Source organism: Aspergillus puulaauensis, chromosome 1 (genome assembly GCF_016861865.1).
Source record: "Aspergillus puulaauensis MK2 DNA, chromosome 1, nearly complete sequence".
Taxonomy (NCBI): Eukaryota; Fungi; Ascomycota; class Eurotiomycetes; order Eurotiales; family Aspergillaceae; genus Aspergillus; species Aspergillus puulaauensis.
In genome coordinates this window covers 1854183-1880900 of record NC_054857.1, presented here as the reverse complement: position 1 = coordinate 1880900, position 26718 = coordinate 1854183, and the positions used below count along the sequence as shown (strand labels likewise).

General features: G+C 48.9%; 11 protein-coding genes across 11 annotated transcripts; 5 read left to right on the top strand and 6 right to left on the bottom strand.

The window, feature by feature from the left end:
* Positions 1-299: 299 nt before the first annotated feature.
* APUU_10791S (DUF2423 domain-containing protein) lies at positions 300-813 on the bottom strand (the record flags this gene model as incomplete). The annotated part of the gene is made up of 3 exons (XM_041704718.1): positions 300-454; positions 518-565; positions 666-813. The coding sequence occupies 3 exons, from the start codon at positions 811-813 to the stop codon at positions 300-302; spliced, it is 351 nt and encodes a 116-aa protein (XP_041550157.1).
* Positions 814-1275: 462 nt separating this feature from the next.
* SIZ1 (SUMO ligase siz1) lies at positions 1276-3149 on the top strand (the record flags this gene model as incomplete). Its single annotated transcript, XM_041704707.1, has 7 exons — positions 1276-1420; positions 1491-1709; positions 1759-1830; positions 1893-2209; positions 2288-2393; positions 2441-2666; positions 2717-3149. 7 exons carry the CDS (start codon positions 1276-1278, stop codon positions 3147-3149), a joined length of 1518 nt encoding a protein of 505 aa, XP_041550156.1.
* Positions 3150-3677: 528 nt separating this feature from the next.
* Positions 3678-4527, top strand: TRS33 (trafficking protein particle complex subunit; the record flags this gene model as incomplete). Its single annotated transcript, XM_041704695.1, has 4 exons — positions 3678-3907; positions 4062-4179; positions 4245-4334; positions 4399-4527. 4 exons carry the CDS (start codon positions 3678-3680, stop codon positions 4525-4527), a joined length of 567 nt encoding a protein of 188 aa, XP_041550155.1.
* Positions 4528-4781: 254 nt separating this feature from the next.
* Positions 4782-6347, bottom strand: APUU_10788S (malate dehydrogenase; the record flags this gene model as incomplete). The annotated part of the gene is made up of 9 exons (XM_041704684.1): positions 4782-4788; positions 4945-5081; positions 5139-5283; positions 5337-5421; positions 5483-5860; positions 5928-6015; positions 6073-6183; positions 6245-6276; positions 6335-6347. The coding sequence occupies 9 exons, from the start codon at positions 6345-6347 to the stop codon at positions 4782-4784; spliced, it is 996 nt and encodes a 331-aa protein (XP_041550154.1).
* A 1204-nt stretch (positions 6348-7551) lies between these two features.
* Positions 7552-8349, bottom strand: APUU_10787S (60S ribosomal protein L28; the record flags this gene model as incomplete). The annotated part of the gene is made up of 5 exons (XM_041704673.1): positions 7552-7729; positions 7807-7931; positions 7999-8022; positions 8109-8203; positions 8298-8349. The coding sequence occupies 5 exons, from the start codon at positions 8347-8349 to the stop codon at positions 7552-7554; spliced, it is 474 nt and encodes a 157-aa protein (XP_041550153.1).
* A 387-nt stretch (positions 8350-8736) lies between these two features.
* On the top strand, positions 8737-9325 carry APUU_10786A (DUF2015 domain-containing protein; the record flags this gene model as incomplete). Its single annotated transcript, XM_041704662.1, has 2 exons — positions 8737-8938; positions 9006-9325. The coding sequence occupies 2 exons, from the start codon at positions 8737-8739 to the stop codon at positions 9323-9325; spliced, it is 522 nt and encodes a 173-aa protein (XP_041550152.1).
* A 556-nt stretch (positions 9326-9881) lies between these two features.
* Positions 9882-11094, bottom strand: APUU_10785S (U2 snRNP complex subunit HSH49; the record flags this gene model as incomplete). The annotated part of the gene is made up of 3 exons (XM_041704651.1): positions 9882-10565; positions 10644-11019; positions 11075-11094. The coding sequence occupies 3 exons, from the start codon at positions 11092-11094 to the stop codon at positions 9882-9884; spliced, it is 1080 nt and encodes a 359-aa protein (XP_041550151.1).
* A 1424-nt stretch (positions 11095-12518) lies between these two features.
* APUU_10784A (putative mitochondrial folate carrier protein Flx1) lies at positions 12519-13589 on the top strand (the record flags this gene model as incomplete). Its single annotated transcript, XM_041704640.1, has 3 exons — positions 12519-12636; positions 12698-12970; positions 13048-13589. 3 exons carry the CDS (start codon positions 12519-12521, stop codon positions 13587-13589), a joined length of 933 nt encoding a protein of 310 aa, XP_041550150.1.
* A 482-nt stretch (positions 13590-14071) lies between these two features.
* Positions 14072-15608, bottom strand: APUU_10783S (uncharacterized protein; the record flags this gene model as incomplete). The annotated part of the gene is made up of 4 exons (XM_041704629.1): positions 14072-14410; positions 14485-14658; positions 14717-14770; positions 14826-15608. The coding sequence occupies 4 exons, from the start codon at positions 15606-15608 to the stop codon at positions 14072-14074; spliced, it is 1350 nt and encodes a 449-aa protein (XP_041550149.1).
* Positions 15609-22362: 6754 nt separating this feature from the next.
* Positions 22363-24684, bottom strand: rcoA (putative transcriptional repressor TupA/RocA; the record flags this gene model as incomplete). The annotated part of the gene is made up of 8 exons (XM_041704618.1): positions 22363-22387; positions 22459-22534; positions 22610-22742; positions 22816-23280; positions 23351-23877; positions 23944-24266; positions 24340-24421; positions 24564-24684. The coding sequence occupies 8 exons, from the start codon at positions 24682-24684 to the stop codon at positions 22363-22365; spliced, it is 1752 nt and encodes a 583-aa protein (XP_041550148.1).
* Positions 24685-25321: 637 nt separating this feature from the next.
* On the top strand, positions 25322-26449 carry ERG3_1 (sterol desaturase family protein; the record flags this gene model as incomplete). The annotated part of the gene is made up of 2 exons (XM_041704607.1): positions 25322-25590; positions 25660-26449. 2 exons carry the CDS (start codon positions 25322-25324, stop codon positions 26447-26449), a joined length of 1059 nt encoding a protein of 352 aa, XP_041550147.1.
* Between the last annotated feature and the right edge of the window lie 269 nt (positions 26450-26718).

Genomic DNA, 26718 nt, shown 5'->3' with positions numbered 1-26718 from the left:
TTCAAGATATAATCAAAAGTCTCGTCTCCCGCTTGTTGGGACGTACTTAGGTGTCAGATTCGGTCCTGATGCAGCGACCGCGGTGGTAGAATCAGACTTCGATTAGTTGTTCGAAACCTCAAGCCCTTTAAAGCTTTATTGCTGGCAATTATTCGGGAGAATGAAGCTTGAAACCAAGTTTGAACGTGGCAAGGGCCCTTTTTTCTTCTTGCATTACCTAGCCGCAGCGTATGTAGTCACGAGACTGGGATAATAGGGCAAAATGCAGTTTTGTAGATCACACGGTGAAAGATGGAGGATCACGATTTACTTTTTCTTTGTGTTTTCTTGGTCTTTGATGGATGTGGTTTGAAGACGATGGATGAGCGATTGTTCCTCTGCCGCTTCTGGATCCGTCCCCGCCGTTGCGATCGATCACCACCGCTGGTGGTTTTCAAGGAATCGATATCCATTGCTGGAATAGGAGTATGTATGAGCATCGATACACACAAATATAACTAGCCTGGTTTTAGTTTACCTTCATTGCTTGTTGGTAAATCCGCCTTAGTGTTTTCACCCTGCGAATCTAAATGTTGTTAGCCAGAGTGTTGTTAAAACTTGCCTACAACAAAAGAAATCGGGTCGCAAACCCATCTCTTTGGTCTGCATATTGGTCTTCGACTTACTTTGATCGCTAGGTTTAGGCTGAGAGGCAAGCTCTTGCAACTTTGCGGATAATCTTTCTGTCCGGGCATCCACAGCAGGCCCAAAGACAGTAGAGCGGAGCTTTGCTTTATTGCGCTTTTGTACACTTGCACGAACACTTTTTGCCATTTTCGATATACACCAGGCGATATTCTGGGAGGGAAAAAGGAGTTCCGTGAGGTGATACAAAGGGGAAAATTGCGGTAATATTTGGAGGTAAGGTGTTGCCGCCAAAATTGGATGTTTGGAAAAAGTTTTCCATTTCCACTCTCCAACCGCTAACTGACTGCAGGCAGTGGACACTGTCCAGTCTTATGTCATCCGATCGGAACCGCCTCTCACCTCCGCACCCTCAGCTCGTCGCAAAGGTGATTTGTTGGACTGGCAAGTGAGATCGCAGCGCCTTTCTTTTTGGGTCCTTGCGTATAGGTCTTTGATACCACACCCTAAGAAATACAAAGCCAGGAACTGAGATGTCTCTTAATGGATCCAGTCAAAAGACTCTTTCCCTTTTGAACTGCCGTTCTCAAGATTCCCTGAGCTCTCATATATCCAGCCATTAACACCTACCCTTGACAACCCGTCTCCACCATGGCATCCGGCAAGGCCTCTGAGCTCCAGAGTGTGATCGCTTTGATCAAGACCCTAACAAATGCGCAATTAAAAGATATATTGAGAGTTGAGGGGTTAGCGGTATCGGGTGTCAAAGCCTCACTTCAAATGCGAATCATCAACTGTTGGTACATCTTTCCCTTTATGAAAGCAATCCAATCCTGTGCTGACGGATTTTCTTAAACACGAGCCAGATCTTGAGCAACTCTCCCAATCAGGCCATCTGGAAAGCTATGATAGCCTCAGAAAGTTCATATATGCTACTGCACACCGTTCATTACCTCAATCTCCGTCGGTACCACCACCAGTGGCAGGGCACCACTATCAACAATCTCCAACCAACCAAGTACTACATTCGCATCACAGGCCATCACCTATAGGCATGCCTATGTCCTCGCAAGGGTCTGCATCCGGTACGACTTTATGCTACATTATTGGGTGTAGTTTCTCATGATCTTTTAGGGCCCCTAAACTTCAAGGACAGTCCATTTTATAGGGTAATTAAGCAACTCACACCGACTGTAGAATGCAAAGGTAAACCCCCTCCGGGAACTGCCACTCTTCTGCTACTGGTGTCATCTAATCGTTCAAAACAGCACGTGAACACACCAGGGACAGCGTAGAGCTCAAGATTCTTCTCGACACAGATATAGCTTCCAGATTACTAGCAGATTCTAAGCTACGAGTTATGGTGTTTTGTGCTGCAGACACTGGTCTCAACCAGTTTACGAAATCGGATATCACGTTCCCTCATCAAGTTGAACTTAAAGCGAATCTCGATGAGGTGAAAGCTAATCTTAGGGGTCTTAAGAATAAACCGGGTACAACAAGACCGGCGGATATAACAAATTATATTCGAAAAAAGGCGGGATATACAAATCATGTTGTGATGACTTATGCTTTGACTCACAAGGTAAGAAAATTTTAACTTCCCTTTTCTTTGCGAGAGAATGTAGAAATGATATAGCCACTCTCACTAATTGTTCATTAGAGGTTTTTTATTCTTGCCAACCTGGTTGAGTGCACACCAATTGAAGAGCTTGTGAGTAAGCTGAAGCGAAGGAAGACAATCACAAAGGAGCAAGTGCTCCAAGAAAGTAGGCATACCGTCAAACCGCAACAACAATATCTAATCTAAAAACAGTGAAAAGTAAGGCCGAAGATGCGGATATTGTTGCAACGTCGACTGTTATGTCATTGAAATGTCCCCTCTCTACTCAGAGAATAGAGGTGCCTTGCCGCTCTGTGTTATGCACGCATAACCAGTGTTTTGACGCATCCTCATTTCTCCAACTACAAGAACAAGCGCCAACATGGACGTGTCCGGTTTGCGCAAAGGCAACGAGCTACGAGTCCCTAAACGTTGACCAGTAAGCTTTTTATTACTATTTCGTACCGGAGACCTCCGCTAATTGTATAGATACGTTGACGATATACTCCACTCAACACCGCTGGACGTTGAGCAGGTCATTATAGAACCAGATGGCCAATGGTCAAATCCTGGGGAAGAAGAGGGTACGGCAGGACCTGGCAGCGTTACGCCTGCGACGGATGATGACGACTTAATCGAGATAAGAGAGCCTGGGGTCACACCAGTAAAGCAGGAACTCCCCCCTGTCTTGGGCCTATTACAACAGACACCCTCCCAACCCCGAGAACAGTCCTCCACATGGTCGACTAATAAACGACCAGCTCCCGTAATCGATCTTACGGGGAGCGACGACGATGGTTACGATTCCCCAGTAAGGCCATCTAAGAGACAAGCCGTCAATATGCCTCGGCCGTTACCTCGACAGGATTCTCGAAATTCATATAGGAGCCCCTATTCTCTCCCGACGTTTGCGTCGGACTGACAACTAGCCGACCAAGACAGATGACCGTGCAATGCACGACTCATTTAACAGCGCATATTTACCGGTGTTATGGTGAGATTCGATTTCGGTGATTACATTATTTTGAAGGACACTTTGGGAGTTGGGCACGGTGTAGATTCGATATTTCAACGACCAATATCACGCGCATCGTGAGTCCAGGTCCTTCAACTACTTTAGTTACATTATTCTAAAACCATGGTGGAGATTAAAACAAAAAAATCAATGTAAAACTTGTACAACTATGGCCCAGAAGGATGTTCACACTGTAGTCTGCGAGTTATACATAGCAGACTGCGGGGCTGGGCGGCTCCGAGTTTCTCCAAACTTACACATTGCTGCTCCGCAAGCCACATGAACGAGCTTCTCAGGAAAAGACGCACCTTCCCTCATGAGCTTCCATTCAAAAAACTCCCCTAATCTCGACAGATCCTAGTCTATCTCACCGCCCTCCGCTTAAGTCGGTCAACAGCTCCTCCACGCCGACTCCCAATTAAGCCGCCCGCAATTATGTCGTTCGATGCGTCCAGTACACCCCCCAATAATTCCGACTCCCGAGCCAGGCTCCTCAATGCATCATGTCTAGATTTCTTGCTCATTGAGTTAGTGCCAATGGCTGAGCGAATAGCCAAAGATCTCGCGGCGGAAGATAGATTACTCGATGATGAGGAAACGAATGAAACGGCGTTTTTCCGCCTCGAGTCACTAGGCTATAGGGTTGGGCAAGGACTTGCGGAAAGGTACGAAATGTCATTACGTTCCGCATCTCCCTCCAACGTTGGATAGTTTCTTTGATGCGCTCGCCCTGGGCGGGAGACGCGGAAACCACTGCTGATACCGAACTTCTATATCTAAACTTCCGCATGCTAATGTACCTTTTATGTATTATGATAGATTCTCCCGAGATCGACCGCGTTTCACGGATAATCTAGACGTCATCAAGTTCCTTTGCAAGGATTTATGGATGACATTGTTCAAGAAACAAATTGATAATCTAAAGACGAACCATCGCGTGAGTACCCTGTCAATATAGATATATATATATAGCTGGGATTGACCGTGAAACCTTGCTCCCAGGGTGTATATGTCTTGACGGACAACTCCTTTCGCCCTTTCGCGAGAATGAGCATGTCCATCAGAAGTGAGGCCGTATCAATGGCGCAGGCGGTAAGACAACCCACAGAAGTTTACATTTTCCATGTTGAGCAACTGTCATCTAATCAGACCATAGTATTTATGGTTTCCTTGTGGTGTCATTCGTGGTGCATTGTCAAACCTGGGCATATATGCAACGGTTCAGGCTGAAACCACTGAGCTCCCCGGCGCAACTTTTCAGATAAAAGCAATCAACAAATCTTAAAAAGAATACCCATATAGACACCGTCGACAAACGATGACTACAATTGACGAAGAACAGCACTACGACGATTTTCGGATAGATCATAAGCGGCTGCTCTAACCTTACTCAATTCAGCCAAAAACCTACGCGGGGTATGCACGTGTGGAGAAAACTGGTTTGTTCAGCCTGCATTGTTTCTGTAGCTCGGACTACAGACCCAACCCAAGCGATACATTGTTATCCTCAGCCATTCGTCTTTATATTCTTTTAATAATTCAAAGCCTATCTTTCCCGAATAACATCGATTAGCGAAGCTCCTTAACGGTGGCGGATTTGAATGTACCACCGAAGAGGTGGGAACGAAAATGCGAGCAGCATACGATGACCGACCAATACAGGGGAGTCCTGGGAGTTATGAGCGGGGATGGGCGCGTTTACTTTGGTGGGGGGCTCTGGGCAAATTCGACGCCCTTCTCAATGTTTCCTTTAAGGCCCTTGATAGCAACATCAAGCAGCTTCTTCTCATCCTCGGTGGCGCCCTCGAGGATGTTAACGGCTTTCTTGACGCCGTTCGGCTATTTGTATTGTTAGCATGCCCACAAGGATTTAGAAATGTCAATCCAAATACTTACCCCAAGTTCGATCGGAGTCGAGAAAAAGTCTACGCCGGTGGCCTTCGCGATATCCGCACCTCCCGGAACACCTGGGAGGTAGACGTAGCTTGGTTCGACAATGCCGGACTGGCCCTTGGAGGCCTTGATGACGCTCTCAGCAAACCTATAGTTGAGTTAGTATTGAATATTACTTTGGGATCGCACGGAATGTCAGACCTGAAACCAGCAAAAGCCATGGATAGGGTGGCGGATCCGGCACCATCCTTAGCTTTGACTACCTCATCACCACCGAATTGAACACCTAGAAACCAAGTATCAATAAGGTATGGTACTCTCAATTGGGGCTGTACGAGGATACATACGGTTCACGAGAGCAGCGTATTTGTCAGCTGGGACCTGGAACGCTGGGGAGACCTTGCTAAATAGAGGGACAATGGTCTCGCCAGAGTGACCACCGACAACAGGGATCGTCACTGTTGAAGGGTCCTTTTGGCCAGAGAACTCCTGGGTGAACGTCTCTGCACGAACAACATCAAGAGTAGTGACACCAAAGAGACGCGTAGGGTCAAAGACGCCAGCGGCTTTGAGCACCTCGGCGGCAATTGGGACAGTGGAGTTGACAGGGTTAGAGATAATCAAGATGAAAGCCTTGGGGCTGTATTCGGCAATGCCCTTGACGAGGTCGCGGACGATACCAGCGTTGATCTTAAAAAGATCATCACGAGTCATACCAGGCTTGCCTGTTACAGAGTGTTAGTGTATTGTTATTATAACCATACAGGAATCGGATGAATGGGGTTGACCGACGAGGAATTCCGGCGGGGATCACGACAATATCAGTGCCAGTTAGTGCATTCTTGAGGCCGTCATCCTTGGGAAGGTGGCCAGAGATTTTCTGTTGTTTGCATTAGCACATCGACCCTACGATGTTGCTCTTATCAGCGAGACGTACAGCAATGGATGAGATGTGCGAAAGGTCCGCAGCAACACCGGGAGTGTTAACAACATCGTACAGCGCGAGTTCATCGATGAGAGGGGAGGTCTTAAGCAGGAGGGAAAGGGGCTAAATGTCGATTAGAGAACCATTCGGGTACTGAAGAACGGCAAAGAGCGGGTGTGCAGACCTGGCCAATGCCACCAGAGGCTCCGAGAACAGCTACGAATAACCCGTTAGACTTGAACACTCAATTGGGTAGCCCTCGCATTTGACTTACCAGCCTTAACCATGGTGTAGAGAGGATGCTTTATTTGTACTGAGAGGCAGCAAGGTCAGAACGGTAAGCCTCGCGGAAAGGAAAGCTGAGCGAAAATCGATGCTTGAAGATAGCGGATTGGGGATATGTGGAAGATGGAAAAGAAGGATGGATCAGTTTGAAGCCGTTGGGCGGAGGGGTTAATGAGGGGTAGAAATGGGTGGGACAATGCAGGGAGCAGGCTCGAGGTGGTACGTATGAGATGGTTCTAGGCTATTCCTACTACTCACATCGGTGAGGGGGATTGTATTAGGGTAGACGAAATGGGGCGCGGAGTTTCTCCTGAAGCGTAACAGATTGAGAGGAAAGAGATGGTTGAGGTTGGTAGTGATGTCTCCTTTCTATTTATATAGGTACCGTCCGATAATTGCAACCGACTGGAGAAATCACATGTGGGGTTCATTCCCCGTCGCTCCGGCTGGGAAACTTTGAACACCTCTGGTTTTCTAGATACCTGGACTGGCAACTCGACCAAACTGAGCACCGAGATTGGATGCACCGCCAGTAGAGCTCCGCGCTGGTCAGCCAGCTGTATTCAATGGACCTGTTATAACCGCCATCGGTTTACTCTTCCAACACCCGCTGAGTCATAGTACAGTGATGCTTTGGTCGACTTCGGAATCACGAATTTCCAAGCAGGTTTGCTCAACAGGTTCCGGCGATTTTCGTCGATTTTTGGATAGCCGCTGACAGGGACGAAGCCGAGTTTGCCCATCTACCATCACAACATCGGGAAAAGGCGGGTATCGAAATCCCCCACGGCAAATATACGGCAACGTCACGCTCGTTGGGTCCAACTCTACCATTTGTTTCGGGCCGACAAACGGATGTGAAGGCTCCAAACATCAGGGACCATGGGAACCGCGATGGTTCCAATGTACGCATTTGACTACAATTACACCAACAAGGCTGATTGTTTTCCCGTCTTTCCGCCATAATAGTTAACCATTATCTAAATAGATACGTGGGGCAAACACATTTTGAAAAAGGGTCTTGTTCTATTTTTTATTTTTATCTTCCTTTCTTCCGCCCCAGCCATGGGCAAATTACCGCGGAGTGAACCAATAGCAAACGATCATTGCTAAAATACATGGATATCACTTTCCGCTGGGGGCCATTGTGCCAGTGTGTCGAACTTGCATTGTCATATCCCTAATCCTCGCTCCAGCCGCATTTTTTTATGCAGACTCCTCCTCGGTAGCCTTCCTGGCCTGAGCTCCACGGGGCTTTCTGGCGGGGGTATCCTTCTTAGCCTTCTGGGAGCGGCGAACCGCACTCACACGAGCAACTGCATCTTGTCGGAGGTCAGCGCGATAGCCACCCTTAGCAGTCCTGTCAGCAACACCCTTGTAGACCCTACAGGCGGCGGGAAGAATCATCTAGTCAGCTAATCCGGACCCTACTCCAAATTGTATGGCGACCGGTCTGCTTACTTGCGGTTGGAGGCGTTGGGCCCGTAGGTCACGGTTGCCAGGCTCTTGGCAGGTTGCTGGGAGGTGCCAGGCTTCTTGGTGATAGCGACAACTCCACCATTCTCGGCAGGCTGAACACCGACGGCCTGTTACTGCTAGTCAAAAATCTATTCTCGCGGAGGATATTTCATCGGAGACGGCTTGTGAATTTACCTTGGTGTTGGAGTAGCCGGCGTACTAAACATAGATAGAACGAACGTTAGCGAATGCTTCTATTTTGACAGGAGATGGAGCAGAATGCCAAACCAGACGCTTCTTCGTACCTTGAAAGAGTGCTTGTTCAAGACGTTGAGGGGGTCGCGTGAGAACTGGACACCACCATTGCTGTTACGCTTGACCAGGTAAGCGTTCTGGTTGCCTATATAGATGCCATCGAATTAGCACCCCGTTCATAATCAAAGCCGAGACGAATCGAATTCATAAGTGGTTTGCGTTAAGATCCATCCACGTACGGGTGAGCTGCCAGATGAGGTCGCTGGAAACGTTCGATCTTTCGGCGGCCATTGTGAATATTTGTCTGGAGTTGAAGATTATGAACACAGATCAAATTCGTCGCAAGTCCGCTTTCCTGGCTTGGGGCCACTGGAATTCCCGAATGATTGTGCGCGCCAATGCCAAGAGTGACGCGCCGGAGTCTCGCTAAGCGGGCCAATTTAGGAATAGGGCTGAGTGCCTGAAAGAAATGGCAGCAAACAGATACAACTGCGAGGGAAATGAGTGGAGTGGTCCTTGACGCACGGCCCACTTGCCTTTTCCGCTGCCTTTGGCTTTCTGCGCATGGTTGGGACCTCTAGGTGACAGCAATCGTGCTTTGCAGCTTACATCCATCTTGCTCCCCTTTAGATACTTCTGATGCTGTTGGCCGCGGCAACTCCTGCTGATGTGTGATATATGCCCTGTTGGAAGTTATTAGTCGGTGATCCGTACAGCCCCAACGCCTACCTAGTTTCAGAGCTGCTTCTTGCATTCTATCATTCTTTTACTGATATCATTATTGTCCATCACTTGACCAAACGGCTACCATCAAACGAAAGCGGCAGAATGGGATATTACTTTTACTTTCTTGCCTTGCTTGTTGGTATTTGCGGCACTGGTATGTAATCTACAGCCACAGCTTTACCACGGTTTAGGAGCCAGAGTCTGATTTACATATAATATAGCCCTCTATCTCACTCGGTCTCGATGGCTACCACTTCTTCCCGTTCCTGACTATATTTATCACCGTTTACCGTCCAGTTTCACTGGTGATTTAGCGGCGGGACTCACATCATCCGAGTTCGACATTTCAAATAATATCGAGAGTGGTGATCAAAGAGCCGGCCTGGACGCCCGCGGCAAGCGCGAAGTCTTAAATATCATGAGACGTCAGAGGCTCGATTTCGACGAAGCACGCCGGGTCTATACTGAGCAGCGATTCGCTAAGAACAACATCGGTCCTGATGGCCGGCCCAGGGATCCGAAATTTGTGTCATTTTCGTGATGAGATGGCTTCGTTACCTACGCATTTCGTTCTTTTTGTCCCACGTTGCTCTCTTTCTTTCTCTTACAATTCATCAGCTAGTAACATTTCCCTGTTTTGGTCTAGCCGTCTAGTAGGCTCTAATGATTGCCAGTTCGTAGAAGGTTCTCTTCAATCCATCCAACACACGTTATTGCGATACCTAAACTGACTTTGAACTCCGGTGTATATTGCCATGCCTGCAAAAATCACCAAATGATTTCTTTCTGTCTTTCTTTTTTTTTTTTGGTAAAATAGGATGTAAAGTACGGAAATCAAGTGCTATTGGATATCGCCCCATCCCAGTGATGGCGAGCATTTTAGCATCCCATGCGCGGCATATGCGGAACAGGAGAGCCTAGGCGACTCTGGAAGTATGCAGCTTTTGCTCTGATAAGCGCCTTTATGTAGCACATCATACTCTCGATACCGCCGAATCGGTGTTAATTGCATTCCTTGCGCCCGCGTTTGTTCTGTCCATTTGCTTCATCCTTTTCGATTTAAAATGTGGGTTAAATTGTGAGCCCTATAACGAGTCTCAGCGACCTCGACCGTACCCTGTCTGTTGGAATCCAGAAGGTAATGGTGGCGGTGGTGGAGGACCGGAGTTTCCTGTAGGTGATCCGAAGTTTGGAGCCGGAAACCCTGGAGGGGGTGCAGCTTGGGAAGGGAAAGGAGGCTGTTGACCAGGATTATTGAAGCCTGGAGGTAGAAAAGTTTGTGGACCTCCGTACCCAGCCTGGGACGGAGGAGGCCGTGCTGGGAGACCTGGAGGGGGTGTTGTCAGCGAGACTGGAGGCGGGCCGGGTCTGGCCAGTGGCTGCTGAGGAGCTATGTTGGGTGGGAAGCCGACAGGTTGCGGCGGAGGCAGCGGAGTCCTCCCTAAGCCCTGATCTGGCGGGACCGTGCTCATTGGTCGTGAGACATCACCGTTGGGTATTGCGCCGGGTACGATGGGCGTAGCAGGAGCTGTGAATTGCGGTGGGAGAGTTTGAGTCGGTGGTCGCACGTTATGTTTGCGAGCCTGTGCCGCTAACATTCGCTCTGCCTGGTCACCATGCCTCTCGCCCTTTCCATCTTTCTTATAAGCGTATTGTACAGACACCTGTTTGTTCATCAGATACTGGCCATTCATGTTAGCTATGGCGGCATCCGAAGATTCGAAGTCGGCAAACGACACAAAGCCATATCCTTTTGATAAATTGCTGTCATCCCTCGCGACCTGCGTATTTGGGTTAGCACAGCCAGAATTAAAAAATAAAAAATAAAAAAATGCACGGTAGCCAAAATATCGTAATACCTTGGGCAGATTAACTAAGTTTCCAAAGCGGCTGAAAGTGTCGTATAAGACTTGCTCGGTGACCATGGGATCAAGGTTCCCAACGAAGAGCTCAGCCCCAATCTCAACCGACTTCTGCTTATCGGCGGAAGCCTTATTCACGCGAATAGGTTTGCCGTATAGGCGAATCCCGTTCATTATCCGCGACGCGTATTCCGCATCCTCTTCGCTGTTGAACTCGACGAAGCCATAGCCTTGGTGTGACTGTGTGACTCGATCTTTCGGTAGGTGAACATTAACGATGCGACCTGCCTGTAGCATGAGCTCCCATACCAGGCTATCTGAGACCCGCTCATCAAGATTGCCAATATAGACAGTGGCCTCTTTATCTTGTTCCCTGTTTTGATATTTAGTCGCAGAAATTCAAACCAAATGCGATAGTCTCAACGCACCAATGCCTTGCGCCTGACATAGCGCTGACTCGTGTAAAGATAATCTATCCACCGAATCGAAGAGTTGGTCAGGACCCAAGGAGTCGTTGTGCAGCAGGAGAACCAATGCCGGGAAGAAATAGGACTAGTGAAGATTGCGGGTTGTTCAAATCCCCCACGGCAAGAGAAAAATGGACGCCAGAGAATGGATCGTAGGAAAAGCAAATAGAAGGGTGTTCGTGCGAAAACTTGGGGGGATGGCTTTATCATTTGCGGTGGCGCCCATTATGATTAGGCTACCTAGCCCCGAAAAACTTTGAGATTCCGACTTCCTCGCCGCCTTTAACTCGAACTCAACTCAACCACCTTTTCCCTTCTACTCGACTTAAAATCTACACTATAACCTCCTTTTCCGACCACATACACTATCGAGATAAACGCCAAAATGGCTCAATTCTCTGAGGAAACAAAGGTAAGTTGGTGCCCCGGCCGCTGTGGTTTTAATCTAGTTGCTGACGAGTCCCGAGTAGGAACGCATTTCCAAGGTTATCGATGTTTCCAGAGTCGCCGTGCACTAGTGAGCATGCCTCCGCGAACGAACGATTACAATATGTTCTTGAAACTCACGTATTTCTAACTGTAGTGGATACCTGCCTCTGATACTCTATCTCGGTACTGATCCAGTTCCTCTCTCGTCATGGAGCTTTAAAATCGCTTATACTAATAATCTTCCATAGGTTATACCTACAGTGATCCCAGACCATCGCTTTTCAAGTATTTATAACGATCCTGTTCGTCAAATATACCGCCTCGCTGACTCAATTGACAGGCTGTTCTCGCCGCTTGCATAAACCCAATGAGTTATACGGACAAACCGCCACGGACATTAGCTACTTGCACTTGCCGAGACAAGGCACTCGCCTGCCTTTGGTTCTGCATTTTAGGGAAACCATAAGTGGGTGGGCGTGTATGTTTCCAAATTTAGAGTGGAAGTCTCCGACGTGACCTCCATTCATGTGTATTTTTAATTTAAATTATTTTGGGTTCTACCATTATTTTGGCACAGGTTAATTGGATCACTTACTCTGTACACCCATCCACGGATTCTCAAGATACATCGCCGAATAGTTTGTCCAGTCAATGGTTGCGGATCATGCTGTCGAAAACAATTGTGTATGGACCAAATCAACCAGGGATATAAGAGACTCGTAAAAAGGTGTTTTTGATCGCATACCCACTTAAATTGCCTAAGTAAGCATATATCATGATATGAAAGCAATGGTCGAGTGAGTTTTTGGAGAGTACTACCAAGCACCCCGGCTAAACCCGGCTATATAGAAGGTTCGACGCGCCAAGGAGAAGAATTTCGGACCGAAACTAGAAAAGGCACAAGAACGACGACCAAACACAGACTCTGCACTCAACTAAGCTAACTCCAAGTGATACCTCGCGGACATTTAGGTTCATGACTAGGAAGGATGACTTGTCGCCATCCGCGGTGGAAGCCATAGCTGGATTCACGGCAGGCATAGCAACAACCCTCTGTCTGCACCCGCTAGATTTGATCAAGACGCGATTGCAAGGTATCTCCTCATCACTTTCTCGTACAACTGATTGGAAATACTAACGTTGATACAAATATAGTCGACCGGACCCCATCTTCTCGAGTGGGTGGCTCACTACGAGTCATTCGCGAAATTTTTCATAATGAAGGCGGACTCGCCGCATTCTACCGCGGGTTGATGCCCAATATCATCGGGAATTCCTCCAGTTGGGCGCTCTACTTCCTATTTTATGGGAATATCAAGGATACAATAAGGGGTTGGCGATTGCGCAGGAGGCAGCATGGCGGGCAGCAGCAACAGCAGCGAGAGCTGCTCACTTCATCCGATTATTTCATCGCCTCGGGTTCTGCAGGTACGTGCTGGCGTGTTTTGTGGCCGCCACAAATCAAACTAGAACCTGGTAACTAATGAGCTCAATATTCGGAAAAGGGATTTTAACCTCCGTCCTGACCAACCCCATTTGGGTTATCAAAACCCGCATGCTAGCCACAGGCTCCAATTCACCTGGTGCATATACCTCCTTCACGACAGGCGCAATACAGATACTCCGCTCTGAAGGAATTCCAGGCTTCTATCGCGGGCTTATTCCATCGCTTTTCGGCGTTAGCCATGGCGCGTTGCAGTTCATGGCTTATGAGAAGCTAAAACTGTATCGCACAGGCGTCCACCCTGCGACTGAGAGTAGACGGCAACTCAACAATCTGGATTTCTTCTCTATCTCCAGTGTTTCGAAAATATTTGCAGGGTCAATTACGTACCCATACCAGGTGCTTCGGTCGCGACTACAGATGTATAATGCCCACCTTGCGTATCGAGGTCTCCGGGATGCCATCGTACAGATATGGGCCGCGGAGGGTTTTGCCGGGTTTTATAAGGGCCTTGGACCAAACTTGTTTCGTGTGTTGCCGAGCACCTGGGTTACTTTTTTGGTATACGAGAATACTAGGGCATATTTGCAGAAAGCAATATAGAAGCTTCCATGATTAGTTATGCAGCCTGTACTCTCAATTAAGAAATGTGATACTATGTGGATGCTAATTCCCAGCATTCGGAGGTTGGGTATACAGCAGAGCTAATAATAATCTTGCAAATAGTACTGCGCACTGGCCAGACACTCCTATTTATCTTTAATTTTTTATTTTTTATTTTTTATTTTTTACCCATTGATGCACTTAGATTAATACACATGGTACGTACAAAAATGCTGAGCAACGCTGTGTGCTAAAACTATAAGACATGTGTTGTCCAAACCCAATTGTTAGAGATACGCCCTGTTCCATGCGAAACGTCCATCCATAGTAATATACGGTAACCATGCACATCTGCCATATGTGAGCAATAAAATACAACAAAACGAAACTTCGAACAACATGGTATCTTGGTAAAATGGAGTGCAAACACATTACTCCGGTCAAATCGAATCCGATGTAATAAGAACGTGAAAATAAACCCATTAACCGCGTCCTTTAATGTAGTATGGCTCGACCTCGTCTTCATCGCTACTACTGGACGCTCCAGTATAAACGGACGAGTCCTCGTAACTCTCCCGCCGTGCTTTGTCATCAGCACTTGACCGTCGCCGCCCACCAGAAGAGGTGTCCGATTTGTAGAATGGGGAGATCCTGCGATCTTTTCCACGTCCCTTGATTCCCTTGTTGCTATTCTTATATAAAGTTGCGAAATATTCCCATAGTTTCCGGTCTTGGGGATTCATGTGTTCGCCGTCGATCACGGTGGAGAACCTTAAGGTTAGGTTTCGAAGCGTGGTTGCATGGAACTTATTTTGATGTGACTGGAGTTAAATTTGGACTAGGTTAGCTGACTCCAAGGTACAGTAAGCCATATCACCTGTTGATTTGGACTCACCTTAAGATTTCCAAGCTGTGTGAATTGTTTTCCACAGTCGTCTAGGAGACATGTGAATGGTTTGGCTTGCTGATGGGTGATTTTGTGTGCGCGAACGTTCCCTCGCTGGGCGAAGCGTTTCTGGCAGATGTCGCAGGAGAAGGGTTTCTCTCCCGTATGGCGCCTTTGATGAGTCTATTCCGGGTTCAGGTTAATCAACAATCTTTCGGCTTTTGCATGGATTATAGCTTACCTTGAGATTTCCTAGCTGGGAGAACCGCTGTCCACATGATGGCTCTTTGCAAACCTAGAGTACAGTCAGTCGCATATTCTGGTCAAAAGTGCTATTGCTTTTGGTTTACAAAAGGCTTGTCCCCAGTATGGGCTCTCATATGAATGTCCAGATGGGTCTTTTGTGCGAAGCTTTTCCCACACTGTGGCAAAGTACATGCATACTTCCGCCTTTTCCCCGATCGAGACTGAGGTTCCTCGACAATGATAGGGGGGCGGGGGTTCGCAGCCGGTGATGATATGTATGGCTGGTGAAACCCGTTGCTACCTCCATGGGTCAATTGCTGCAACGGTGGTAGCGACTGCAAATTTTCTGGCTGGGAGGGGCCCTTGGCCTGGATCGCTTTCATCAAAACATCCACCTCTGTCGAGAACTCAATATCACTAGATCCAGTGTTCTTTTCCCGCGCAGCTACGATGGTTGCTGGAGGAGCTGGGACCGTGGGGCTCGGCTGCGGTCCAGGGTTATGCTCGGCCTTAGGCAAGGGCTCTCTGGACACTCTGTTGAGGGCATTTTTGGCGGGTCGAATGTCCGGGATCGGCTGTATTGACGGCGGTTCTGAGGCAAGGCGCACAGGCTGCGCGTTAAGTTGTTGATTAGGGACGAAGAATTGCTGGTAGCCGGGGTGATGGTGGTGGTGATGTTGATGATGATGGTGATGGTGGCTACTTAGGGGATGGCTGAAGCCATATGTTGCTGGGGGTGGCTGGTGAAATGGTAACGGAAACGAGGTTGTTGGACTGGTATAGAAGGGAAAATTATGGTTGAGGTTGGAGTTCATCATCCGGCGGGGGGGCACGGCGCCGACACCATGGCCGGGAAACTCATATGAGACGGGTTCTGCGGCCTCCATTGCAGCTCCTCGAGGGCTTGCTGGTTTATGCCTCGCAGGTGTATACTCTTCCCCCCTTGCCGACGATGCTGTTGAAGAAGAATGGCGAAAGCCGGGAGAACAGTTGACCTGGGATTGATATCAGCTACTAAACTCACCTTGAATCGTAACGAGATATGTCTTGAACGAATATCCTGCTGACGACGAACCTCTGGACTCTGCGGTGTTCTTTTGGTCTAGTTTGCTTTTTCTTTTCCTCTGCACTGATATCGTGGGGTACTCTGCAGAAACAGCGTACTGGAGCTACGAATGCTGGACAAAAGAAACAACAAGCAAATGCGATATAAGGCCTGGAGCTAGTATCAATGGCAAGGCCCAGCACGATCCAGATCTTCAAAAACAAGCATGAAATTGTCAAGACGAACAAAGAACGATCAGAGGACCCCACTCGATGGACTTCGAGGCGAGTATATAAGATATCAGCCGTCTGGGAGGCACGCAAGCCGATCTTGATTGACAGGCAGTGACAACGAGGAATGGATCCGGATCTGGAGGTGATCCCGGCAATGGGGATCACTAGTAATAAGCAAATACGATCAGCCGGAATTAATCTATTTTTTTTTTTTTTTTTTTTATATATATTTAATTCTGATGAGAAAATCGAATAGGATAATTCAAATTCAACCCCCCCCCAAAAAAAGACTTATTTACTTTTTCGTTGGTTCCTTGCACTCTGGGCTCGACGGCGCGACACTCCTGGTGCTGGCGATCTAGAACGAGATGCACCCTTTCTTCCTTTTTTTTTTTGCTTATCCGCCTCTTCCTTCCGGTGTCCCAGAGCAGTGGAAGCAGCGGGGCCCCCAATTACAGGGGTCTTGCCTGTTCATGATATATGTTTTGTTGCTATAGGGCGCCTCCTTTTTGCTTGCAGTCTGCACACAATGTCAGATCCCGTGGACAAGAAAGAACAAGTCCTCCGAGTAGATACGTATTTCACGTCTTTCCCTGTCATCCCAGGCCCCTCAAGTCAACAATTGGACGGCAGGTAAAACGAAAAGGGGCGGGGGAAAATAAGATAAAAATAAAGATAAACGCCAAAAAAGGGCAAAAAGGGAAAGGCCCAGTATGAAAGAGCTTGAACAGATTCACCAGTCATCGATGCATCACCAACATTTGATTAGTATCTTTAGGGTTCTTTTCGCAGCGGCCCCACCAGGCAGCTTGTCAGGAGTCCAGGACCGAGGAGAGCTCTGCATGGACAATAATAATAATATGGAGCGATGGACTCCAATTTCATGGAGGATTCTGATTCCTGAACCATTTTACTCGCGGCTCAGCCCCCTATGATCCATGTTGATTGACAGGCCTGGCGACAGAAGGCAAGACGTGATTCCCCTCTTAGTTTAGTGAGAAGCAGCTAAGATATAGCCCGGAGTCACTAATTTAGTCTTTCCCGGTGCCTTAACCCACTTGTCCAGTCCGTAGTGTCCAGTGTCCACGCTCCCCACTGTACCCAGAGTCCAAAGACGAGGGCCTTAAGGAATTTTCCCTTACCGCCCAACACGATGGAGCGGCCGTGATGGATCCCTGCCCCCTCGAGCGACGACCCGTCGATTATTGCATCTGGCGGCGGGATGAATCACGGTCACGGACCACTACTGGCCACTGACAGGAGCCAGTGCTGCCTCGAGGGCGAGTCGAGTCCAATCGCGGCATGCACGGTGACGTTCCGATCGGGCTGCCATTTACAACCGCACACCACTGTTATTCATGGCACCTCTGCTACGCTGGGGTCTTTTGGATCTTTGGTTTCTTTCCGAGTTGCACGCTGATCACCAACAGCCAGTTCGCGGGATCCCAAGCCCCATCGTCAAGCGAGGCTGGCCAAACACCGACAGACAGCCACTGGGCGCTCCTCTCTCATTGCAGGAATCAAATGTTGATAATAATCAAAATACCAGGTGAACTTTGAACAAGGAATACGAAAATCCGGAACCCGCTTCGGAAAGCTCGATTGAGATCATCTGACCCGAGTGGATGGTGGGAGGTGGACCGGAGCGTGGACACAGACCAATCCAACCACAAGAACGTGGGCCTCGTCAAGCAGTTTGTCGTCCCTGGCTGTGAAGGCGATGATCAACATGGTTGGACAAAGCTCTGCACGATCATTATTCACTGCGCAGTGCGTAGTTTACATTACATGTTGAGAGAGCAATTCTTCAGGTAACCAAGGCGGCAAGTTGCCATTTCCCTCGAGCAATCCACTGTCAAGGCACGATGAATCACGACAGCCAAGCTATGGATATGATTCCTGTTGACTGGGATACCCTCGTTTCCCACGCAGGCACTGGTGGTGTTGGGATGGGGGGTCGGTTTCATAAAAAGCCACGCTGACTAGCGGATCGGCAGTCATCATCACCTGGACCAGCATCGACCGTAGATCGTGGCCTCCTCGCAAACACACACATTCTCTTCTCGATTCCGTTAGATAAGAAAAAATAGAGATCTGAGATCTGAAAGAAAAGAAACAGAAACAGAAACAAAGCAGGATTCTCCTTCGCGGTCTGGACAACCACCCTGCAGCGCCTGTCCTTCCCTAACTCTACAGAGCAGTATCTGACTATGTGACCCGATCCCCATCCTAAAAACCCCCGGAGCTGATGGCACTCCCCAGACTGGCTGCATATCTGCTGCAAGATGCCCAAGGGCTCCGGGAGAACCTGTCGTTGGCTAAATCCATAGGATGACATCGCGCTGACACTCTATCATGAGATGAGTCGATTCACAGCTCTTTGATCGGAAACACCTGAAGCTTTGAATTTCGGAATGGACAAATGGGGTCTCTCCAGCCTCTGGACTCCTGCAGCCTGGCAGCAATAATTTGAACTACGAGACTCGCAGGGTTCGGCAAGGCTCCAGAACGGACCGTCGACCATCAGCGGGAGATCCAATAGTACCGCAATTGTCTGGACGCTCATTCGATCTGCTGGCCCCCACGCTCCCTTTTCTTTTTTTCATCGCACCAGCCGCGACTGGCGACCCAGAAATCCTCCCCAAGCCTCGTCCTGGGGAAATCCGCGCAGAAACCAATTAATTAAGGATCTTTTGGTTTTTGGTTTGATTTTTATTTTTTCGGGGAAAAAAAAAAAAAAAAAAGCAAATCATTTCTGCAAGGCCTTTTTCTTTGTCAAGAGCCGGCGAGTCCCAATAATGACAGGGCGGCCTCTTCCTGAACTTCCCACCACTCCGTACCAGTGCCACTACTGAATCCGGTCGTGAAACACCACGAGATAAAAAGATGGCAACCTGACACCTGAGTTCTTGGGGCCGCCTCTACCGGGTCGATTCTCGTAGCCAGAGCCCCATTATTACGTCACTTTCCCCGAAATTGGTTCCCGAGGACAAGGAGCCGCCAGGCTCTGGCGACAACAACAATTCGCCAAGAATCGACACACTGAATGTGTGCACGGATGGCTGAACTAGTAAAACCATTTGCACCAGGTCCGAGTATCGATCACTGTTGGGTCCTTGCGTCTTGGCTCCCTTAATCCCTTGTCCACTGGGTATTATGTAGTGGACCTCGAGAGTCGAGACGGTGTCTGCGTGCGCACTTTGGACAACTGCGCTCAGCACTACTCTGCAAGCAGCTTAGCAGCCCTGGCTGCCCAGCAATCCAAGTGGAACGGTGGGTGTCTTGACCGAGTATGGGGTATAACAGCACTAGTCCTTCTAGTGCGGACAAGAGCCTTCAGTGCTTGCTGACAGTGCTTCTTTCAAGAATCAAAATGAGTACTTTCTTCTGATGAGGATCACCGCAAAGCTCTCCTGAAAACGACCTGAAATTTGATCGGGTGTGAGATATGTGTTCAGATTCTCTCTTCCCCTCCGTAACACCATCTGGTTGATGAGACACGGACTTGGCGATCATGCATGGTCACTTAGGATCCAAAATCTCAGCTTTACGAGTCAAAAAGACCAATAATAATATGCTTGCGACCGTGCCATAGATAGTGATCTTCATGTAGCACAACTCGTGGCTGAGCCGGGGGTCCGGAGTTGGCGGACTCAGTCAGGTTTCAGCAATAATCGCTGTACACCGTAATCGTTCAGACCACATATACAGTCAGTCGTCAATAGCCATGACCGACTTGTGAGCATCATTCATGTTTTCTTCTTTGCCGAGGAACGGGCCGAACCTTTGGTTCGATGCCTGAGCGGCTGGAAGCTCCCGATGGCTGGTGGTTCGCATTTCTGGTCGTGGCAATGCTCGGGGAACCGGGCTTTCCTCGACCATTAATCTTGATCTTGTTAGCCTCCTTTGGGGCTGCGTCATCCCGAACTTTACAGGGTTCCAATCGGGGGAGACAATCCCAGGCGGACACGGTAGATACCTATTACTCGTTGCTACCTTAAATGAAACGGCGATTACGAGAAATAGGACCGCGTCTTCAGGTGCAAGAAAGATGGCTGTCTCCTCATTGAAACCTGGTACCTGATTGACAGCAGCAGCCAAATTGGAAGACCCTCAATTCGAACGATGGAGACCACGCACAAAGGCATCGTCGATGGGACATATCACATTGCATTTTGCGACTCGACTCACTTGAGGCCTTGCCTCCATGGGTGCCTGCCCAGGTACGGAGTATCCATCTGGGTTAAATTCCGCATAGTCGGAGTTCCTGCATGAGGCACGAACGGACAAGATATGCCGCGGTCAGCTCGTGCCTTTCTCGCTTATCAGGTGGTATTATTGACTGACTAATTATATGCCGAAGTTGATCCTGACTCGTGTCTCATAAGCTAAGAACTGAATAGGTAAGTGAGGTAACGAACGGTGCGTTCAAAGCCAGCCATGGCGGATGCGATCCGGACACAGAGGGAGGCCCAATAATCTCAAGAACCTAATGCGCAGCTGATACATACATGATGGCCAGGCTAGTTCTTGGCTGTTCGCAGGCAGGTTTTGTACATGCCTCAGTCGCAGGGAACGCTACTGAATAATCTCCAATAGTTCGTCAACTGCGTGATCAAAATCCAGGGCAGTGCAGTAGTGGCTGCAGTCCACCACACCAATCAGGGCGATTCCCTCCTTGTTTTTTCACGATTCCCCAACCAGCGCAAGAAAATATCCGCCGGCAAGTCAACTGGGTTTCGCGATCATCATCACGGGTAATCTTCTAGGTTTTGTGCCCCATGGGCGTGTCTTTGCAAGCCCGCACGGCGCGATATGTAGTCCACCAAACGAGGACCGAAGTGGCTCAAAAACACAGAAGGGAAACAACTCATCTAATTACCCAGTCCAAGGCTCGAGAAGGCCATGGAGTGATCTCGTTCCCTGGTAACCCTGAGGCGAAGGTCGTGGGTAAAACGCCCCCCGACAACGCAAGCACGAGTCTCAGGGTCTAAGACCTGTCAGCTTGCGACCTTCATTGTACGAGGCTGTGGGATTATTCGGAGTATCTCGTCCAGTTATAGCACCGCATAAGCCTTGCTCGGTGAACGATGCTCGCACCAATGAGGCAGGATACCTCCCCTCCCCGTTGATGGCGTACTAGGCACGCTTCAATCCCGAGTTCAAGCCACCAGGCTCATTGAAAATAGAGAGCGGACCACTTCTCGCTTAGATTTATGCGATGGCATATTGAAAGTAAAGCCGACCTTCCATGTGCGCGCTTCGTAATTGGATAATGCCCAAACTGTCATCGATCGTGTCATCCAGCTACTTATAGCAAAGGAGTATATATCTCTTCCCTTGCACATCAGCTCGGACCCGCGCTAGCTAGTTCGAAATGCAAGAAGCACAGGCCCTTTTTATTTGCTTGTAGTCTGCTCCATTCTACCTCGGTCACCTACCGTCTCGGGTGAGTACATCATTCTCGAGAGTTCGTGGATGTCCCATTGCACCTTTATTATCATCGACATGAATGCCGAACATCCGACATATACCGCTGTGTCCGCAAGCTTCGAAGTTTTCAGCTTCGCCCCTTTACAGTTATGTTCTTTGAGAAAAAGAAAAGAAAGGAGGGGGGGGGGCAGAGCATCGAACAATAGGGGGTGATGCGGGTGCAAGATGCCCTATGATTATGCATACATGCATGTATTGACCCCCCCCCGATGCTGAACTTGCCACTCGCGGTACCACCTAAAAGCCTGCAGTATCGCCGGATTACAAGAGCAGGCTTGAGTTCTGAAGTTCGGAGCATACAATAAGAAATATTGCCAGACGATGAGCTGTGCTCATTCGATCCTGCAGGTCCGACATACTGCTAGTGTATTAACATTCAAATAATAATACGGCCCAGGCGACCACAATGGTGCTCGGCTTTGTCGGATGCAAGCCTTTGAAGCCCCGTTTGTGTTGCCCTCGGGTGCATCTAAGGTGTACCTGGTACGTATATATAGATATATCCATTAGTCTCTCACAAGATCCCTAAATCAATAAAAAAAAGTGAAGTCTCGACTCGAATTAGGAAACCAACATTAATATACCTAAACCATACAGAAACCCCTTATTTTGTGGACTTTTCCCCTTGCTTGATTTCATATAGCCAACTTAATTTAGACACAATTCGTAAAATTGGTTAAAGCTGAGATAAAACACACACACAAAAAGTAAAGGGAAAAAGAAGAGACCACACAAGACCGTTAGTTAACCATTTCGCCGATCTTGTATTGGCCTGCCTCGGTTATAAGAAGATGAGGTAGATACGCAGAAAAGTAGAATCACAGTAAATCGAGATCACATTTGACGCCGAAGCTTTCCCAAACCCAATAATCACCGTCCGGTGTACGCGGAATATCTACCAAGGAGATATATAGTTAGCTCGTGTGTTCAGAAGAAAAAGGCGAGGGGCCATAGATTGAAGCATACCTCCAGATTCTGGCACGCATGTCACCACTGCCAGTGGCAAACAGGTTACCAGTAGGGCTGGGAGCAACTGAGATAACTATTCGGCCAAGTTAGATAACATTTCACTTTTTTCTTTGGTATAAAAAAATGTGATATAATAGGGTATACGAACCAGAGTTTTTGTGTCCTTGAAGCATCATCTGCGCATTTCCAGTGATCGGATCCCAAAACTGAACGCCTCTATCCTTAGAGCCGCTCATTACCCAGTGGCCATCGGGAGTCAAACAGACACTAAGAACGAAGTCCTAATTTTAGGTGTTAGTGTAGGTCGAAGCGAAGCGTCACGGTGCGCAACGATGGGAAACTACTGTATCTTACCTTGTGGCCTTCAAAGGTCCGAAGACACTTTCCGCCCTTCCCGCCACCACTGTATGCGCGAGGCAGGTTAAGTTCCCAGAGTTTGATGGTCTTGTCTAAACTGCCACTGACAAGGTCCTTTCCGTTCGGTGCAAAAGCAACGGAGTACACGCTGTCCTTGTGGCCATCGGGATTCTCAAGACGCTCAACGAGATAACCTGTAGTAGTGTCCCAGACTCGTACAGTCTTGTCCAGGGAACCAGCGGCAACATAAAGGCCATCAGGCGACATAGCGACTGTGGTAACGCCGTCCTCGATACTGAGGGTGTAGACAAGCTTGCCTTCTACAATATCCCAGAGGCGCACGGTTTTGTCCCCGCTACCAGAGGCAATGTACCGACCATTGCCTGCAAAGTCTAGGGAATAGATATCTTGCTCGTGACCAGTAAAGATGTGCTTAATGGTTCGCGAAGCGATATCCCAAACCTATAAGTGCAAGTCCCGGTCAGTAGACGTTAAAACAACATAGTATTGAATCATAGGGAGCGAAACTCACTCGGATCTGCTTATCTTCCGCGCCAGTTGCTAGGAACTTGCCATCAGGACTAAAGCAGACGCTGCGGATATAGAGATCGCCACTCTTATCGACGTTTTCATCCTGCAGAGTTGCGACATTCTGGCCGGTGGTCACGTCGAAGATTTGAGCAGAACGGTTGCATCCAGTTGCAAGGTATTTGCCGTCGCGGCTGAAACGCACGCAGCAGACAACGCTGTCATGCACGAGGTGATGAACAAGTTCGATATCGAGGACACGCTGCACTTCGGGGTTGAAAACAGCGTACCAATCGGCGCCCTCTTTCTTTTGAGAGCCTGGCAAATCATCGGGATTCCAATTGGCGAGCATGTTCCCAGGACGGTCGCGGACGACTGCTTGACTTGGAGGGGTCGGCCGGGCGAGATGTGGTGACCCGCGAGCATCTGGGTACGCTAATGGATGCTGTTGCGGGGTGGCAGGCCCAGGAGGTGCGCGAGGGCGCTTTCCGGGTCCGGGCGAGGCTGTGGGAGGTGGAGGAGGGCCGTAGCCTACAATAGATTGAAAATAGTGGTCAGATGTCAGATAATCTGTTTCCAAACACAGTTAAAACATACCGTTCACAGCAGTGCCAGACTGATATCCTCCAAAAGAGCCCTGCGGTGGTTGTGGTGCTCCTGGTTGAGCCGCTGGGGCAGGCTGTTGAAGGGTATGCTGGGGAGGCTGCTGATCCTGGGGAGGGGGAGGGGCAAGACCGGGGCCACTACCTCCTTGATTCGCCATAATACCACCAAACAGATTGCTGGGACCATGACCCAATGCAGGCGGGGGCGCCTGAGAAGGACCACCGTGCACTGCAGGGCCGGCAACATGAGAGGAAACGGGTTGGACGCCACGCGATTCAAGCTCGTGTCGCAACATGCGGATCTCTGCTTCATAACTGGAGAGCAATGCCGGAGTCAGTTTATTTACAGGTCGAAGACAGCAATGCAAAAGGCAAGAGGTATGCCTACTCTTGTTTCATCTTCATTTGTGCCTGCTCAAGCTGAAAAACCTTCTGACGAATCATCTCCATTTCCTGGAGCTGCCCGGTTACTGCGGTATAATGCGTCAGTGAAGCTCGTCGCAAAGTCATTTGGGCGAATTGCTTTCGGAGCGCGATGTAATTATAGCACGCATCCTGCCCACTTCCCGATTGAGAGGGATTGTGCTATTCGAGAGATGGAAGTGCACGTACACTGATGCTCGAATTCGCCAGTACTCCTCGACTGATTTTCAAATTCCTGGCGCAACTGATCCAGCAACTCATTTAGGCGAGAGTTGGGAGCAGGAACCATCCCGCGATGTGCGTTGTACATGATGTATGTAGTTGTGAGGGTCTGCGCCCGACCAGACGAGGGAAGACTTGTTAGGAGCAGCAAGGTGGTCAATGCTGCCGCATTCAGCGCACCCCTAGGAGCTCGCGACGACGGACGAGAAGGGGGTGATAAAGGAAGACACGAGCCCAGAGCTGTGCAACAGAGCAGAGAAAAAGAAGGATGCGATCCAGGGGAGGGCAGTAATGAGTGGTGGGAGATGAGAAGATGAGGAGGTCGGATTCGTAGAGTTAGTTGGGTTGGGACCCGTTCGGAGATGCAATCGTCTCAAGGCGGGCGGCTGCGCTCTTGGCTCTGGCGCCAGAAGCGAGCGGTAGCCGAAAAATGAGTGGCGCCTGGCCGGGAGTAGACGCCGTCACTGCCTGGGCTGGTGCATAAGTGCTTTGGTAATCAGAAAATATAACTATGCGCTGAATAATAGTGCACAATGTGGGGAAGACGGCAGCGCGGATTCCGCCTGGTGTGATGCGAGACTCGTTTCTCATAGGCCGGCGACTTTTATTAAGTACACAGGAGAACTTCTGGGACAAGTTCTCCTGTTGAGACCTCCTCCTTCTCTCTAGCATTGGATACTCCCGACCCTCCCCTGTCGTCCTCTCGCGCGCAGCCCCCTTCAGTCATGGATATCGCACTTGAAATCTGGGACACAGTCATCGGGGACCGCCTCTATTCGGCTCTCCTCCCTGCCTCGCTATCCTCGAGTCTCTCCGTCCCCGGTTTCCCGACTGCCACCAACAGCACTCTTTCGCTTTTCGGCGCCACAAAACCGTTTGTCTATGAGCCTGCGACGCAGCTCATTTACTTAGAACCTTCCAAATATGCCTACATGAGCGCGTGGCCGCGAAACAACATCTATCGCCAGTTCTCAAGTTTCTTCCTGATTGTCTGGTATGCTGTTTTCCGCCACCCATTCTAGCTTGTCTACAAACCCCAGTCGCTAACTTGTTTGCGCTACAGGATTTTCGGCTTTATTGTCTACTTCATTTCCGCAACTCTCTCTTATATGTTCATCTGGGATAAGACGACCGTCAAACATCCGAAATTCCTCAAAAACCAGATCCCTATGGAGATGGCGCAAACTATGCGTTCAATGCCAATCATGTCTTTGTTGACAGCGCCATTCTTAGTAGCTGAGGTTCGGGGTTACGCAAAGCTTTACGATACGTTCGACGAGGAACCGTTCCCCTATTACAGTATTCTGCAATTCCCTCTGTTCATCGCCTTTACCGATTTCTTTATCTACTGGATCCACCGCGGCTTGCATCATCCCCTCATCTATAAGACCTTGCACAAGCCTCACCACAAGTGGATTATGCCTAGTCCCTTTGCGTCCCATGCGTTCCACCCCATTGATGGCTGGTCCCAGAGTGTTCCCTACCACCTCTTCCCGTTCATCTTCCCTCTGCAGAAGGCAGCCTATGTTGTCCTGTTCGGTTTCATCAATATTTGGACTGTCATGATCCACGATGGTGAATATGTCGCCAATAGCCCGGTAATAAACGGGGCAGCCTGCCACACGATGCATCATCTCTACTTCAACTACAACTACGGTCAATTCACTACCTTGTGGGATCGCATGGGCGGCAGCTACCGAAAGCCAAATGAGGAGCTATTCCGTCGTGAGACCAAGATGGGCGAGGATGAGTGGAAGAGGCAGACTAAGGAGATGGAAAACATCCTCAAAGACGTCGAAGGTGACGATGACCGCAAGTACCTCACGGAAGAGACCAGCAAGAAAAACCTTTGAAATATCCATCTGATCCTACATTGGGTCAAGGACCATGAGGTGAATTGAACGTGAAAAGGTTCTCAGTTGCCCTTTGCTTAGGGCATGTCTCACTCATTTCACTATATTCCGTCTCAAGTTGCATGAGTCGATGACTCCCTTTTCTGTGGGTGACACGAGGTTGACGTTTTCTTTTATCCTTGCCTTCTCTCTTCTCTCTTCTCTCGCAATTTCGTTTTGCGAATTCCACCCCTAATGCCACCCTGTATTAACACCTTTTTCAAGTATTT